Source organism: Triplophysa dalaica, chromosome 7, assembly GCF_015846415.1.
Source record: "Triplophysa dalaica isolate WHDGS20190420 chromosome 7, ASM1584641v1, whole genome shotgun sequence".
Taxonomy (NCBI): Eukaryota; Metazoa; Chordata; class Actinopteri; order Cypriniformes; family Nemacheilidae; genus Triplophysa; species Triplophysa dalaica.
Genome location: NC_079548.1, coordinates 4,308,373 through 4,325,870, shown reverse-complemented (window position 1 = coordinate 4,325,870; position 17,498 = coordinate 4,308,373). Strand labels below are relative to the sequence as shown.

Sequence of the window (17,498 nt, the reverse complement as noted above, 5' to 3'; positions counted from 1 at the left end):
AAGTAGGTCTATCGCGACTTTGCATTGACTTAACAAGTAAATCACTCGCGCTTGACGCGCAATTCGCGTTTGGTGTAAACACCACATAACGTTACTGTGAAATTACCCCATCAAACGTGACGTGCTAACATGGATGCAGCTTTGAAGCCGCCTATTTTGCTTCAGTGAAAATTTATTTTTAAGAAGCTTCCAAATGGAAACCTCGAAAAGACTAAGGTTGTTTGCACCTTGTGCAATTTGGAATTGGTTTACTGTAGGAGTTCTTCCAGTCTAAAGTACCACCTAAACCAGGTGTCTCAAACTTAGTTCCTGGAGGGGCACAGCTCTGCACAGTTTAGTTCCAACCAGCTCTAAACCACACCTGCTTGGAAGTTTCTAGTAAAGTAATCTGAAGATGTTGATTAGCTGAATCAGATGTGTTTGATTAGGGTTGGAGCTAAACTGTGCAGAGCTGCGGCCCTCCAGGAACTGAGTTTGAGAACACTGACTAAACGCAAAGCATCCCTTAGCTAATCTACATTCTAAAGTACATCTTATTGAACATAATTTATTATCATCACCAATTATAATAGTAGAACAGCTTTCTCAAGCAGTTTGTGATGCATTTTGGAAACAGGAGATGAGCCTGTTGAGCGTATCCTATTATATGAGTAGCAAAGGCATGTCATGTGTCTGTGATGTCATGTGCCTGCGCGCACAAGAATGTTAATTGTGAGCATGCGCAGAATAACTGTCTTACTTTTCTCCCGTGAATATTAGCCATTAGCTAGTGATAGCTAACCATTCTGGTGACTGCTAACACGATATATTGCTGTGGAAATGACAAATGCTACAGGTTATGGGCCCAGTCATGCGGGCCAAAGATGGTTCATACTTCTATTCGACGGTCACGAGAAAAATTACGAACTCTGGGAACAAGATTCCTCGCGCCCATGGAGTTGAGAGGCCTCAGAGAAGTTATCCTGGAGGACCCACATATAGACGTGGAAGACGAAGCAGCTCTTGCGGATGATGAGTCTAAGAAGTGAGAGGCTTATGCAGAGTTAGTGCAATGTCTGGATAACAAGAGTTTATCGTTGGTAATGAGAGACGCCAAACGTGATGGAAGAAGGGCACTGCAGATTCTTCGCGAACACTACGCTGGAAAGGACAAACCACGCATTGTGAGTTTATATTGTGAACTTTCCTCACTGCACAAGGCTAGCAATGAAACGATCACAGACTATATTATTCGCGCAGAGATAGTATTTACGTCATTGAGAAGAGCGGACGAGCATATTAGCGATGGGCTACAGATAGCTATGGTAGTAAAGGGGCTACCTGATTCATATAAGCCATTCGTCATGCACATCACCCAAACAAATGACATTGCAGTTTTGTTTTGAACTCACCGAACGTCACAAAGTTATTAGAGTACTGAAAAATATGGGAAGAGTGACGTGAATGTAGGAGAAGACAACGTGAAGAAAACTAGCATAGCAACGTGGTCTCAAGGAAGAGGGAGAGGAAAGAAAATCAACATGGCAGATGTCGAGTGTTACACGTGCGGTAAACTGAGTCACATGGCCAGAACATGTCCTGACGAATCCCAGGCAGGAAGAGAAGAACAAAAATGGGACACGCCACAACGAGGAAGGGCACGTGGTCGAGGACGAAGCCGTGACCATGTAAAGAAAGCTGATGGAGAGACGGTGACAGAGTCTACACCTTTCTGCTTCTTCAACATGAGTGACTGTCCTGCACAAAGAACAGAAAAGAAGGTTCTAATAGTCGACTGCGGCGCAACAACGCACATGATCAACGACGCCACAAAGTTTAAAACTGTGGATAAGAGCTTCAAACCCGAGGATCACATGATCGAGCTTGCCGACGGGACCAAGGCGAGTGGGAAAGCAAAGATGAAAGGAGATGCTGAAGTCTAATTGCTGGACAGCGAGGGACGAAAAGTGAGAATGAGACTCAAACAAGCACTTTACATTCCATCATTTCCACAGAACTTTTTTTCGGTTAAAGCTGCGACAGCTACCGGAGCCGAGGTAAACTTCAACAACGTGGTAACTGGCTATTAAACGAGGGTGGCACAAAGTTCAAAATGGACGTGTATGGTAGGCTGTATTACCTTAACACAGTAGAAGATGAAAATGTTGATGAAGTGTATGGTTGTCATGACAATCAAACAAGGCACAAAATACTTGGTCATTGTAATTTTGATGATGTTGTCAAATTAGAGAAAGTAGGCGAAGGAATGTCTATAAAAGGGAAACATGATAAGTCTAATCAAAACTGTGAAATATGTACTGTCGTGGCCAAAAGTTTTGAGAATTACATAAATATTCGTTTTCAAAATTTTTGCTGCTAAACTGCTTTTAGATCTTTGTTTCAGTAGTTTCTGTGATGTACTGAAATATAATTAAAAGCACTTCATACGTTTCAAAGGCTTTTATCGACAATTAAATGACATTTATGCAAAGAGTCAGTTTTTGCAGTGTTCTTTTTCAGGACCTCTGCAATTCGACTGGGCATGCTCTCAACCAACTTCTGGGCCAAATCCTGACTGATAGCAAGCCATTCTTTCATAATAACTTCTTGGAGTTTGTCAGAATTAGTGGGTTTTTGTTTGTACACCCGCCTCTTGAGGATTGACCACAAGTTCTCAATGGGATTAAGATCTGGGGAGTTTCCAGGCCATGGACCCAAAATTTCAACATTGTGGTCCCCGAGCCACTTAGTTATCACTTTTGCCTTATGGCACGGTGCTCCATCATGCTGGAAAATGAATTGTTCTTCACCAAACTGTTGTTGGATTGTTGGAAGAAGTTGTTGTTGGAGGGTGTTTTGGTACCATTCTTTATTCATGGCTGTGTTTTTGGGTAGAATTGTGTGAGCCCCTTCCCTTGGATGAGAAGCAACCCCACACATGAATGGTGTTAGGATTCTTTACTGTTGGCATGACACAGGACTAATGGTAGCGCTCACCTTTTCTTCTCCTGACAAGCCTTTTTCCAGATGCCCCAAACAATCGGAAAGGGGCTTCATCTGAGAATATGACTTTGCCCCAGTCCTCAGCAGTCTATTCACTATACTTTCTGCAGAAGATCAATCTGTCCCTGGTGTTTTTTTGGAGAGAAGCTTCTTTGCTGCCCTTCTTGACACCAGGCCATCTTCCAAAAGTCTTCGCCTCACTGTGCGTGCAGATGCGCTCACACCTGCCTGCTGCCATTCCTCTGCACTGGTGGCACTCCGATCCCGCAGCTGAATCCTCTTTAGGAGACGATCCTGGACTTTCTTGGACGCCCTGAAGCCTTCTTTACAAGAATTGAACCTCTTTCCTTGAAGTTCTTGATGAACCTATAAATTGTTGATTTAGGTGCAATCTTAGTAGCCACAATATCCTTGCCTGTGAAGCAATTTTTATGCAACGCAATGATGGCTGCACGCGTTTCTTTGAAGATCAACATGGTTAACAATGGAAGAACAATGATTTCAAGCATCACCCTCCTTTTAACATGTCAAGTCTGCCATTCTAACCCAATCAGCCTGACATAATGATCTCCAGCCTTATGCTTGTCAACATTCTCACTTGAGTTAACAAGATGATTACTGAAAATAAGCAGGTCCTTTAATGACAGCAATGAAATGCAGTGGAAAGGTTTTTTTGGGATTAAGTTAATTTTCATGGCAAAGAAGGACTATGCAATTAATCTGATCACTCTTCATAACATTCTGGAGTATAAGCCAATTGCTATTATAAAAACTTAAGCAGCAAGTTTTCCAATTTCCAATATTTATGTAATTCTCAAAACTTTTGTCCACGACTGTACACAGGGCAAGTTTACGCAAAGCAGAAATAGACAAGCAGACGCTAAAGCTACAACTATAAGAGCTAGTGCATATAGATCTATGCGGTCCTATTGAACCAGCAGATAAAGATGTTTACAGGTATGCGATAGCATTTACTGATGATTTTTCCATATTTAATCAAAGCAAAGAGTGACAACAAAAGCTACAGAAAAATTCATAGCAGACGTAGCTCCATATGGAAAATGGTCTGATAACGGAAGGGAGTTTATGGGACAGGAATTCCAGTCTTTACTTAGGAGTAACGGGATAAGGCACGAGACCAGTGCACCGTATTCACCTCATCAAAACGGAACTGCCGAAAGAGGTTGGAGAACCTTATTTGAGATGTCAAGATGTATGCTTTTGGAGAGTAACCTCTCAAAGCAACTTTGGACATATGCTGTACAGACAGCAGCTCAAATCTGTAACAGGTGCTACAGTAAGAGGCTAGAGCAGACACCTTACCTTGTTTTTACAGGAAAAACGCCTCACCTATCTAACATGAATATATTTGGTTCTGAGTGTTACGTGTATCAGCAGGAGAAGAAGAAACTAGATTCTAGGTGTAAAAAGGGAATTTTTGTTGGCTACGATAAATATAGTCCAGCATATAACGTGTATTATTCTAAGACAGAAAAATTCCTAAAACATAGGCTGGTAAAATTCATTAATGGTAGCGCAGATAGCCAAACTCAGACAGAATATGACGTGGAGAACGACATTGGGCGTTATGTAGATGTACTACCAAAAGTAATCAACCAGGGTCAGGCAGAGCCTAAGGAAAGTGAAGAGTCCATTGTTGAGGAGACTGACGAGGCAGGTCAAACCCAGACAGATAGCACTCAGAGAGAACAGGAAGAAATGAGGTATCCTACAAGACGGAGAAAAGCTCCAGAATACTTAAAGGATTACCAGTGTAAAGTTGAGTGTAATGATGACGAAAGTGAAAATGTAGATTTTTTTCTATAGAGTGGCTTTTTATGTAGTGAAAACATTTGGAGAGGCTATGGATTCTAAGAAATCAAAAATGTGGGTTGACGCAATGAAAGAGGAAATGACTTCTTTGACAGAGAATGAGACTTTCAATCTAACTACACTGCCATGAGGTAAACAAGCAGTGGGAGGTCATTGGGTATAAACTGTAAAAGAGAGCCCATATGGATCTGAGACTTGTAAAGCCAGATATGTTGCGAACGGGTATGGTCAAGTAAAAGGAATTGACTATAAAGAGACTTTTTCACCAACAGCTAACATGACATCTGTAAGAGAATTGATGGATGTGGTTGTACAAGAGGATTTTACCCTACATAGAATGGATGTAAAAACTGCTTACCTTCATGCTCCTATGGACTGTGAGGTATATATGGAGCAGCCGGAAGGTTTTGAGATCAAGTCAAAAACAGGAGAACACTTAGTGTGCAAACTCAATAAATCTGTATGGTTTAAAACTGTCAGGGCGTAACTGGAACATGTTATTGCATGATCACCTTATAGAAAATGGTTTTGTACAAAATTATGCTGATCATTGTGTCTACAGCAGAGAATCTGACAGAGAAAAAGTGATTCTGTTAGTATGGGTAGACGACTTTATCATAGCGACGACTAACAACACTTTACTCAGTGATGCAAAAAAAAGGTTTAAGAAAAGGTTTAAGACGAAAGATATAGGCCGACTTAAACACTTTTTGGGCATTGACTTTAAACAAAGTGAAGGAGAGATCAAGATTACTCAAAAGAGACACATAGAGAGGATGTTGGCAAAATTTGGAATGTCCGAATGCAAACCAAGGTCAAAAGTTAAATTTTGACAATGAGGGAGAGGTTATTGATTCAACAGTGTACAGAGAGATAGTTGGTAGCTTAATATACATCATGACATGTACTAGACCTGATCTAAAATGGATTGTGAGCAAACTCAAGAGAGTATGTACCTTGTACAACTACTTAAAGGGATAGATAGTAATAGCCTACATGTACCAGTCAAAATATACGAGGACAATCAGGGGGCGATAGCTTTATCAAAGAACCCAGTATGCAGACAGAGAAGCAAACACGTGGATATAAAGTATCACTTTGTACGGTCAGCACACACAGAAGGGGTACTATCTATAGAGTACTGTCCTACTGCTGACATGGTAGCTGATGTCTTTACCAAGCCAGTGACAAAGACTAAGTTTGACAAGTTCAAGGAGTATTTCTTTGGAGAGTAACGTAAATTGGCAGAAAAGTTTTGTTATTGTTTTTGTAGAAAAACTGCCAATATGTAAAATGTTTAATTTTGAAAATTAAATATTGTTTTAATTTTGTTTATCACTACAGCTATAAACATGTCTTTGAGTGGGAGTGTTGAGCATATCCTATTATATGAGTAGCAAAGCCATGTCATGTGTCTGTGATGTCATCTGCCTGCGCGCACAAGAATGTTAATTCTGAGCATGCGCAGAATAAAAGCTTAACTCATTGTCCATGCTAACACGACAGACTGCTGTGTAAATGACAAATGCCACAGAGCCCCTGGTCTAATGCGCCACCTGGCTTGAGAAACCTGTTCTCAAAGACTTACTTTCAGTCATTATTTGGGTAGCACACATATTCTGAATGCCTTCGGTAGAATTCAAATGAGCCATTTTAAAATAGATTAATCTAGATTAATTCCAAGATTACAGTGAGATTAATATAGATAAGAAAAAATAATCTATGCCCACCTATAATTAAAACACACCAGCATGGGAAGCATACAATTTTAACCATTCGCGAGATCGCTCTAAGAGTCAACAGCTGATTAGCTTAAACCGGCCAATGAACTGTTTAATCACTGAACAGGCCAATTAACTGCTAGATCGTGCTCCTGCCAAATTTGCATATCCAAACCCAACAAATGCAGCAGGCTGCGCTGAAACAGGGCAGACACCACAACAGTAAGTGAACATATATAACAGTGAACATAAAAGAACACAAAGCACAGCGTAAACAGCAACGCGGCAACAACTGTGTAACATAAGCGATTATAAGGTAGAAGATAAAGAGTGATCAGCATTCACCGAGAGGACTTAAGACGACAAAGAGGACACGTCCAATCTGTAGAACCTGGCGAAGGTGTTCTGCGAAGACCAGCCGGCCACTCCGCATATGTCCTGAATAGATGTGCTCTTAGACCAGGCCCACGAAGAGGCGACAGCCCTAGTCGAATGAGCTCTGATACTGAAGGGACAATTCTTTCCCTGACTCTCATACGCCAAGGTAATAGCGTCCAACACCCAGTGAGATAGCCTCTGTTTTGAGACAACTACCGTCGCCGCTACCTCGTGGAATGGGTAGATTTACCAGCGACTCGTTGGTGGCAGTGAGCCTCGACCCTATGAGTCTGCTAGCGATGTTCCTGCTAGTTCTTAAGACACGCGCCGGCAGGTCCACACAGTGTGTGCAATCAGACTCGCAGAATGCAGCCTTCGCGTGAGCCAAGCCCAGGCAGGCAATCCAGTGCTTGTGAGTATCTGGTGGGTCAATGGGACCCGCGCAAAGACAACAGTATGAAGCCATCGGATGCGGTGAAAGAAGTATCCAGTTGCTTCTTCAACGATGGCAGAATGAAAAAGTAGATTCTGAGGATTGTCGTCACATGCACTGTATTTATACTGTCTAGATTCGTCAGTATTTGCATACTGTTGCATTCTTGCGACCATTGGCCAGTTTTTTTACTGCCGTTACCCAATAAGACTAAAGGAAAAATGAAAAAGGGGAGGAGTTTCATATGCGGTTCTCCGCAATGTCGAAGTGACCACTCTCGAAACTGAACTGAAAAGAAAATGGCTAACAATCAATTTATGTTTTAAACATATGACCTGTAGGTGTTCTCATTGCACCACTTATATTCTTACATAGAACATAAATGACAACAACATAGAAAATAATAACAATTGAACAAGCATTTTGGCGACATTCATACTTATATTTTTTGATTCTATTACATACGCATTTGACACACACCACTAACTGGGAAGGTGAAGATTAATATGAGAAAGTGAAAGGTGAGGTGTACTAAGAGAAAGTGAAAGGTAGGTTGAGGTGAGGTGAGGTGTAATAAGAGGAAGTGAAAGGTATGTAAAGGTGAGGTGTAATAAGAGGAAGTGAAAGTTCCTGTTTGAGGCTATTAAAGAACAAACCAAACAATCGGGAATTTATTCAGACTCGACCGATGATTTTTAACACACTTAATGTAGAACCGAAGGTAAGTCATCAAACATTTACCTTAACAATTGTTAGTCGAACATGGGTCAGAGATTGGAGCAGTATGGTAAAGTAAAATTGTTACCATAAAAATCTCTTTACCCTTATGGCGTCTTTCTCTTGAGTTTGTGTTGCCTCTTACACTTTGTGTTTTTTATTGACATTAAACAGTAGCTCATTCTCTCCTGAAAAAAACACTTGAAAAGTGTACTTGAAGGTGCACTACTACCAGGGCGTGTTAACCATTTTGGGGGCCCTAAGCAAAGTCAAGACCTGAGGCCATACATACATGCTAACATATTTTTCTTTGAATTGCACAACAGTAATATTTACTAGGGCAAATGGATTGAGTGAGATAACTTAGATTTATTTGACTTTGAACCACATAACAGCACACAATTTTTTTTGGCATAACGGTTTGGCATAAAAATAAACCTCCTTTGTTATGAAATCAAATATTTGATATGTGCGCTTCATGGTTGTGTTTTTATGCCAGGGGAGGCACCAATACTCCAAATATTGTGGGGCAAATTTTGATATTTTAAAATGTAATACTACAATTTGAGCTATCGATAATAATTTAAACTAAATAGCATGAAAACAAATTAAGTAAATATTACTGGAATTAATTGTATTAAATCGTAAAGAAACCTCAGGATTTCAGTGCACGCTTTCTAGACTATGTTGAACTCACATTCCACTTTTTTTAAGAATACACTTTGAGGTGTATCAAATATATTTTCATCCCTAAAAGCACATAAGATGGATGCGGTGATCTACATAATGAAAAAACGACGTAGACTAGGCAATTACAACAATTGCATTAGTCCTATCAATGTAATATTAAGCAAAACACAAATCTGCAAGTAATTGAAGTGCTTTAGAAACAGGCATATGTTTCTATATGTAAACAGATTGACAAGTATATGGTAACACTACAAGCAACCTATCGGTTTCCAGGGAAATCAGGCACTGGTCTCAAATCAGCTTTTTTGTCTGTCATTAAAACATACTTTACACTTTTCTTTTAATACTGTACGGAGCCAGGGTTTAATTATCATCGAATTTTACCTGACGCATCTAATAACAGCGAAATATAATTCACAATATCAGACAGCAGTAATTTTAAGACGTCTTGGTTTTATGAAGGGCTCCACAGGAATGTTCTTCCTTTAAATGTACTGGCTGAGCGTCAAAGCGCGGGTAACCCACCCGAAATAAAAGTTTTGAGTGTTTTTTTTCAACCTTATCTCACCTGTCTGTTATTCGTTGCAGCGTACGCAGGCATATAGCTTCAAAAGCATCAAATGATTTACCCACTTGTGGCCACTAGGGGGTCCCCAAGCAAGCGGGGCAATATTTGCATGGTTTGCGTTGTGGTTAAAACCGCTACTGCTTACTATCTATGCATACGTTTAAACTTTTACAACTTATATTGAATATGTTGTGAATAACGTTTAATGTCTGTACAGTATAATAAGACAGTGAAAGAAAAGTTGTATAATCGTTTCGTTTGAGTGGAAGACCTGTATGAATATTTTTACTGAGGAGGTACCGAGGGCGTTTACACGCCTTATTAATACCTTTTTATACCTCACTGGCCAGTGTTTTCCAGCAAGAGTTAGTCATTTACATTTTGATCCGTTATATTGTAAAAGAAAATGGTTGCAAGGACTGAAGATAAAATGTTGTGTTTTGTCTGAAACCAATTCTTTTTTTATGACCTTTTTGAGCAGCTGTGTTTTGGAGTGATGAAGTTCATATGTGTGACTCTACTCGTTATTAGTGGAATTACAGATTCAAGAGCAGGTAATTATTCAAATCTTTTAACAAGCGGTTTGTCTAAAAGGACATGCATAATGTTTGCATTTATATTTTTCATACAGTGCAAAAGAGTGAACATTGAATGCACATTTTGTTTCTTTTAAGAACGCGGTTAAACAGAACGAGAAAAGAATATATGAAATTAACTTATGGCACATATGAAACATAAGGTTTCGGAACATTTTGGTCTAAATTCTCATGTGTATTTCTGCATACAGTGAGGAAAATAAGTCTTTGAACACCCTGCTATTTTGTATGTTCTCCCACTTAGAAATTATTGGGGGATCTGAAATTGTCATCCTATGTGCATGTCCACTGTGAGAGACATAATCTAAAAGAAATCCAGAAATCACAATGTATGATTTTTTTAACTATTTATTTGTATGATACAGCTGCACATAAGTATTTGAACACCTGAGAAAATCAATGTTAATATTTGGTACAGTAGCCTTTGTTTGCAATTACAGAGGTCAAACGTTTCCTGTAGTTTTTCACCAGGTTTGCACACACTGCAGGAGGGATTTTGGCCCACTCCTCCACACAGATCTTCTCTAGATCAGTCAGGTTTCTAGCCTGTCGCTGAGAAACACGGAGTTTGAGCTCCCCCCAAAGATTCTCTATTGGGTTTAGGTCTGGAGACTGGCTAGGCCACGCCAGAACCTTGATATGCTTCTTACAGAGCCACTCCTTGGTTATCCTGGCTGTGTGCTTCGGGTCATTGTCATGTTGGAAGACCCAGCCTCGACCCATCTTCAATGCTCTTACTGAGGGAAGGAGGTTGTTCCCCAAAATCTCACAATACATGGCCCCAGGCATCCTCTCCTTAATACAGTGCAGTCGCCCTGTCCCATGTGCAGAAAAACACCCCCAAAGCATGATGCTACCACTCCCATGCTTCACAGTAGGGATGGTGTTCTTGGGATGGTACTCATCATTCTTCTTCCTCCAAACACGTTTAGTGGAATTATGACCAAAAAGTTCTATTTTGGTCTCATCTGACCACATGACTTTCTCCCATGACTCCTCTGGATTATCCAAATGGTCATTGGCAAATTTAAGAAGGGCCTGGACACCTTCCGTGCCATGCATGATTTCAGACCATGACGTCTTAGTGTATTGACAACAGTAACCTTGGAAACAGTGGTCCCAGCTCTTGTCAGGTCATTCACCAGCTCCTCCCATGTAGTTCTGGGCTGATTTCTCACCTTTCTTAGGATCATTGAGACCCCACGAGGTGAGATCTTGCATGGAGCCCCAGTCCGAGGGAGATTGACAGTCATGTTTATCTTCTTCTATTTTCTAATGATTCCTCCAACAGTGGACCTTTTTTCACCAAGCTGCTTGGCAATTTCCCCGTAGCCCTTTCCAGCCTTGTGGAAGTGTACAATTTTGTCTCTAGTGTCTTTGGACAGCTCTTTGGTCTTGGCCATGTTAGTAGTTGAATTCTTACTGATTGTATGGGGTGGACATGTGTCTTTATGCAGCTAACAACCTCAAACAGATGCATCTAATATAGGATAATAAATGGAGTGGAGGAGGACATTTTAAAGGCAGACTAACAGGTCTTTGAGGGTCAGAATTCTAGCTGATAGACAGGTGTTCAAATACTTATTTGAAGCTGTATCATAGAAAAAAATAGTTAAGAAATCATACATTGTGATTTCTGGATTTTTTTTAGATTATGTCTCTCACAGTGGACATGCACCTACGATGACAATTTCAGACCCCTCCATGATTTCTAAGTGGGAGAACATGCAAAATAGCAGGGTGTTCAAATACTTATTTTCCTCACTGTATGTGAAATTCATGTATTTTTTCTTTAAGAGACATATCAACATGCTGAAGCTACACACAACAACACTTAAATGTATGTTTTCTGTCTCTTACAGACAAGTTTGATTTAGTGGGTCCTAAAGTTCCTCAGATGACTGTATCTGGTGAAGATGTGATTCTGCCGTGTTCTCTCAAAGCCAACATCAGTGCTGAGAACATGAGAGTCGAATGGTCTAGACTTTATCAAAAAGGCTCAATAGTTCATCTGTATGAAGATCATGAAGACAGAAACACAGATCAGCTTCAGTCATACAGAGGAAGAACTCAACTGTTTAAAGAAGAACTAGAGAAAGGAAACACGTCGCTCAAACTCTCAAGAGTCAAAATATCTGATGAAGGACTTTACAAGTGTTTTGTTCAGTCTGAATCCTGGTATGATGACATCACTGTTGATGTCAGACTTGAAGGTGAGCAAACCTGTTAATACTCACATTGAATGAGTTAAGTTAGGATACATTCCTTGTGTTTCTGTTTAATGTTAATTTTTATTTTTGTGGTGTAGCTGTAGGGAGTGCTCCAGTCATCACTGTAGATGGGTTTGATGGTTTTGGTGGTCTTCATCTACAGTGTGAATCTAAAGGCTGGAACCCCAAACCTGAACTTGTGTGGCTGGACAGTGAAGGAGTCACTTTAACGTCTAAATCTACAGATACGCACACAGACACGGATGGATTCAATGTGAAACACACAATCACGGTATATAGAAGTGACGCTAAATATCACTGCAGAGTCAAAATGAGACATCACATGCTGGAGACTGAAATTATTACATCAAGTAAGTACACACTCATTCTAATGTATATGGTTGCAAGGTTTCTTGCTGTGATGCTGTAGAATAGACAAAAAATAAATATAGTCAATGACGTAATGTAAAAGCTTTCTGGGACCCCTCGAGGCACAAAAGCATTCTTGAAGGGTGGGGGAAAATCTGATATAATTTCGTTTGACAGTTGAAAAGCCAATTAATTATATATTTTGAGAAATATATAATTTCTTATAAGTTTTTATAAAATAATGCACTGCTATTTGACACAGTTTAATGGATATTTGTACATGAAAATGCAAGATGATGATATCTGGGGCCATTTTTATCAAGAAAGTTTGCAGCCTCAGATCTATTATCCTTTTTTTTGTGGTGAAACATAATTTGACTGTTTTTGAGCCCTAATGTACTGTAAAATTGTATCATTGTTCACATAATCAAACAGGAAGTTATTTTTGACTGTGAACAGTGAGTTTTGTTTTACAGGTAAAATGTTATACTCATTGATAACATCGGTGGTCCTGATATCATTCGGTGCTGTCCTCAGTGTGATTGGTGTTATACTAATTACAATTTTTGTCTGTAAAAAGAGAGGTAATATTGATGTTGTTATATTTTATATATGCAAATATTGTGTATAGTTAGATATAAGGAAATTGCTGTTTTATCAACATTGAGCATCTCAACAACTTTTTAGGTTTCAGTTAAGCACTCGGCCATTTGAATTAATATTTTATTTCACATAACTCTTAAAATAAACAAATATATGACCATTTGAAATAGATCACAGTGTTATGGTATGTGCAATGTGGTGAGACTGCACAAACTATCCTGTAAAGATAATGTCATAATGTAAAGAAGGCAATTTAAGAAACAATCTTAGTTATATGTTGGTAGGTGTTATTTCTGTGGTTGTCAGAACATAGTTTTAATGCTGTTTTCTCTTTAGAACGTCAAATTATGAACCAGAGACTGCACAGAGAGAATGAGAGACTCCACAGAGAGGAGGCGAGAATACAAAGGGAACTGTTGAGAATAATAAATGGTATTAATATCTAATGGCCTTGAACCACTATCGATACACTATAAATATGATGATATAAATATGATAACATTTGATCAGCTAAATATTTAACCACATATCCAATATTTATTTTATGATGTGCTAAACAAGAGAACTTTACTTCGATAAAAAAATGCTTATATATTACATATTTCACCTATGTTTTACACTGTCATCTCGATTCTCAGAAAACAGGCTGATAGATGTTGTTTATGCTCAAACAGCTAAACTGTTACCTAATTTAAAGAAGTAAAACCTCCGCTTTAACATGAAAGCAGCTTCCCCATGAATAAACCAAAAAGAATTATAGGGAGTGAAAATCTCACAGGGAGGAAAGTTTAGGTTACATTTTTAGCCTACCTTGGCTGGTTTCGTTTAATTTGGGGCTGATTAATTGTTTCTTTAATGTGTATATTCTTTCTTGCATATGTTTCAGGTGGTTATGGTTTTCTTGCCACATGAAATTTGTTATGCTGTTTTTATTTTTTGTCTATATATCCATGTTTTATTAGTCTTTTTCTTGATACGCTTTGTGAGGTACCTAGTTAGTTAGTTTGTTTGTTTTGCTTAAATTAATAATATTATTGTCAGTATTCTTACAACATTCATCTCTAAAATGGGAATTCTCTTTATTATGCAGCAAATGTGACTTTGGATGTTGATTCAGCTCATCCACTTCTCATTGTGTCTCCTGATAAGAAACAAGTGAGAATTGTAAACACACAACCAATTGAAGACGAGGATGAAGATGAAGGACAAAACAACAAGTTTGATGAATATATCTGTGTTCTTGGAAATGAAGGATTCTCTTCAGATAGTTTTTACTATGAGGTGCAGGTGAAGGACTTACCTGTGTGGTATGTGGGTGTGGCCAGAGAATCTATTAACAGGAAGGGCCACAGCAGTCTGAATCCTGAGAATGGATTCTGGTCGGTGGGTTTGGGCAGTGATATTTATTGGGCTTGTGAGAATCCATATGTTCCTCTTTCCCTGGGCATGAAGCCTCAGAGGGTGGGGGTGTTTGTGAATTATGAGGAGGGTCGGGTCTCCTTTTATGATGTGGAGACCATGTGTCATATCTACACTTACACTAGTCAGGCTTTTCATGAGAAACTATATCCTGTTTTTTGTTTGGGTCATGAGGTTTCTATGAGTGAAAACTGTGCCTCACTAATCATCTGTAGTGATCTCTCATGAACAGTTTTTGCTTTAACTTATTATATTCTTGCATGTCATTTCTTAATTTAATATAACTTTATTTAGGAGGTGAGATGCTTGGTGTGTGACAAGGAGCTTATTTATGTAAACAGCTCATCATCCATGCCAAGGCATTTCAGAACATTGCATACTGCACAGCATCAGACCGATCCTAAAGGCACACATAGCAATTATGCTTCATTATTTTTATTCATCGTTGTGAATGCAGTGTCGTGATGTCAATTAATATATGTATATTATATATAACTTCTTTCAGACCAGAGCAAACAAGACTGAAATGCCACTTCTGATGCGATTGTAGAAGTGGATAGATACCTTACGGAGACAAACAAGAGCTGCAACATTGGCGTTACAGTTTCTGTGTCCCCCGGCCTATTGTGTATCATGTGAAAGTGTGTTCTCTAAGGCCTGGGAAGTACTGTCCAGGAGTAATAGACCCAGACACAACACTGTGAAACAGCTTTTATTTCTTAATGAAAATAATTTAAAACATGATCACCTTTCTGTCATTCCTACAGTTACACAAGTGTCATAAACACAAGATCTATCGAGCTTGTGGGTATCCGTACGTCTCCCTTTCCCTGAGAAGAAAGCTCCAAAGGGTGGGGGTGTCTGTGAATTATACGGAGGGTCGGGTCTCCTTGTATGACGTGGAAGCCATGTGTCGTATCTACACCAACAGTGGTCAGTGTTTTAATAAAAGACTTCGTCCATTTTTTTGTCCTTACTTACTCAACTTACTCTGATCAACTGTAATGATCTTTAATGATAGCATAAATAAATGTCAATAAATGTTACACTTCAAAGTAAGTTTACTACTTTTAAAAGTATGTGTTATAGTAATGTACAATAATTTGCTGTAGAATTAGCTGTAGATGAGCAAATATATGTGTGTTATTTCTATGTATGACAGATGGGGGCAATAGAGAGTCATAGAGAGCTTGGTATAATCCATCTGAAATTTAATGTGGGATTTCTCATTGCTTTTCTTAATAAAAACAACCTGTTATAAAAAACATTTGGGCTTTTATTCTGTTTATATTATCACAGCTAACTTAGTTTAATGCAATATCTAATCGCCTATTAGATAATACTATTTTAATGGATAAGTGCTGCATTCATTTGTTGAAAGTGGGATTTTTCCCACCACAAACGCGGAAGTAGTCTGGATTTAGTAACATTAAAAGTATTTATTAAATGTTTTAGTAGGGTCCGTGTACGTTTTATTCATTTGATATCCTATATTAAATAAATTAATGGAAACTGAAAAAAGACTCGTTTTTTCATTTTTCATTTAGTTCAACAAACGAAAAATTTGATTTCGCCCCGATTTTTCATTTTTCGTTTGTCGTTTAAAAAAACGATTTCGGACTCAATATGGCATTCGTACATGTGGGCGGTGCTGTAACGCCCCTTTCACCCGATTGGTCAAATCGCTCACCATTCTGTACGGACTTAATTCTACCCAGCAGATTAAGAGTCTGTACGAGTGCGATACTGACAAGTGTTTGCACTTTAAAATATGTTTACTTCAACCACCAGACAGCCTCGCATATCTTAGACCCGCTAGGTTAGGAGGGACGTGCAGTGAGGACTTTCTCTTGTTTTCTGTGCACCCGTCACACAGCAGTTTAGCCTCTGTTTAAGCCTCTTTCAATCTACTTGATCCACTCTCCGTACAGATAAAGTAACAAATATATCTATGCATTTCATCTGTACTGCCATGAATATGTCGTAGCTGTATGTCTGAGAACAAACATCACACATAAGGAACATCATGAATCTGCACAGTTGGGAGCCTGCATGCAGATGTGTATGTTAGTTTGTAAAACACAAAATTTAATTCTGCAAAAAATTATTTTATTCTCACAACATCACATGTAACCAAACTAAATGTGACATGAAATGTTTTAGAAATTTGAGTCAATTTATCACAAATAATTTTCTTTCAACCTCAACAATTTTATAGTGCAAGTTAATGAACATGGCTGAACTTAAAACAGCATTCTGTAATGATGATTGGGAACATTCATCGATTCATGTTTAAGGAGAAATAGTTCACGCCATGAAAGTGAAAGTGACGGATTTGTCAGATATGGTGACCCATGCCCGAAATGTGACCTCTGCTTTTAACCCATCCTGTGATTAGTGAACACACGCACAGCAAGTGGTGAACACACGTACACCCGGAGCAGTGGGCAGATATCACTGCAGCGCCCGGGGAGCATCTAGGGTTAGGTGCCTTGTTCAAGGGCACCGCAATCGTTACCCACCGGGCCTGAGGATCGAACCGGCAACCTTCTGGTCACGAGTCCGACTCTCTAACCATAAGGCCATTATGACTATTACTAACCATAATTGCCCCGTCAGTTATATTCCAAAAATAAATAATTCAATCAATATTCTTCTGCCCAATAATTATTGTGATCTGAGTAAATATATGTACAGTATGCATGTATGTATGTACAGTGAGGGTAATAATTATTTGATCCCAACACTGATTTTGTAAGTAATTTTGTAAGTTGATTTTGTAAATGCAGGATCTATAATGTTTAGGTTTATTTTAACTGATAGAACCTGAAAATCAACAGAAATATCAGTCAAAATAAAGGTTATAAATTGATTTGCATTTCAGTCAGTGAAATAAATCAATAAATATTCGATCCCCTACCAACAAGCAAGAATTCTGGCCCCAAAGATTGGTTATGTGCCTACATGGCCCACAGATTA

The 17,498-nt window shown here is 38.9% G+C and overlaps 1 protein-coding gene across 1 annotated transcript; it reads left to right on the top strand.

Moving 5' to 3' along the window:
* The first annotated feature begins 7,973 nt into the window (after window positions 1–7,973).
* LOC130426550 (butyrophilin subfamily 1 member A1-like) lies at window positions 7,974–15,429 on the top strand. Its single transcript, XM_056753389.1, has 7 exons — window positions 7,974–8,068; window positions 9,804–9,876; window positions 11,781–12,131; window positions 12,227–12,499; window positions 12,974–13,081; window positions 13,437–13,532; window positions 14,191–15,429. Exons 1-7 carry the CDS (start codon window positions 8,036–8,038, stop codon window positions 14,745–14,747), a joined length of 1,491 nt encoding a protein of 496 aa, XP_056609367.1. The 5' UTR covers window positions 7,974–8,035; the 3' UTR covers window positions 14,748–15,429.
* The last annotated feature ends 2,069 nt before the right edge of the window (window positions 15,430–17,498 follow it).

What these genes read in the sequence shown, in the direction of transcription:
- LOC130426550 (XM_056753389.1), top strand. Translation starts at nt 8,036, where the DNA reads ATGATTTTTAACACACTTAATGTAGAACCGAAG. An exon ending in AATTACAGATTCAAGAGCAG is followed by an intron (nt 9,877 to 11,780) that starts GTAATTATTCAA and finishes TGTCTCTTACAG; the next exon opens with ACAAGTTTGATTTAGTGGGT. An exon ending in TTTTGTCTGTAAAAAGAGAG is followed by an intron (nt 13,082 to 13,436) that starts GTAATATTGATG and finishes TTTTCTCTTTAG; the next exon opens with AACGTCAAATTATGAACCAG.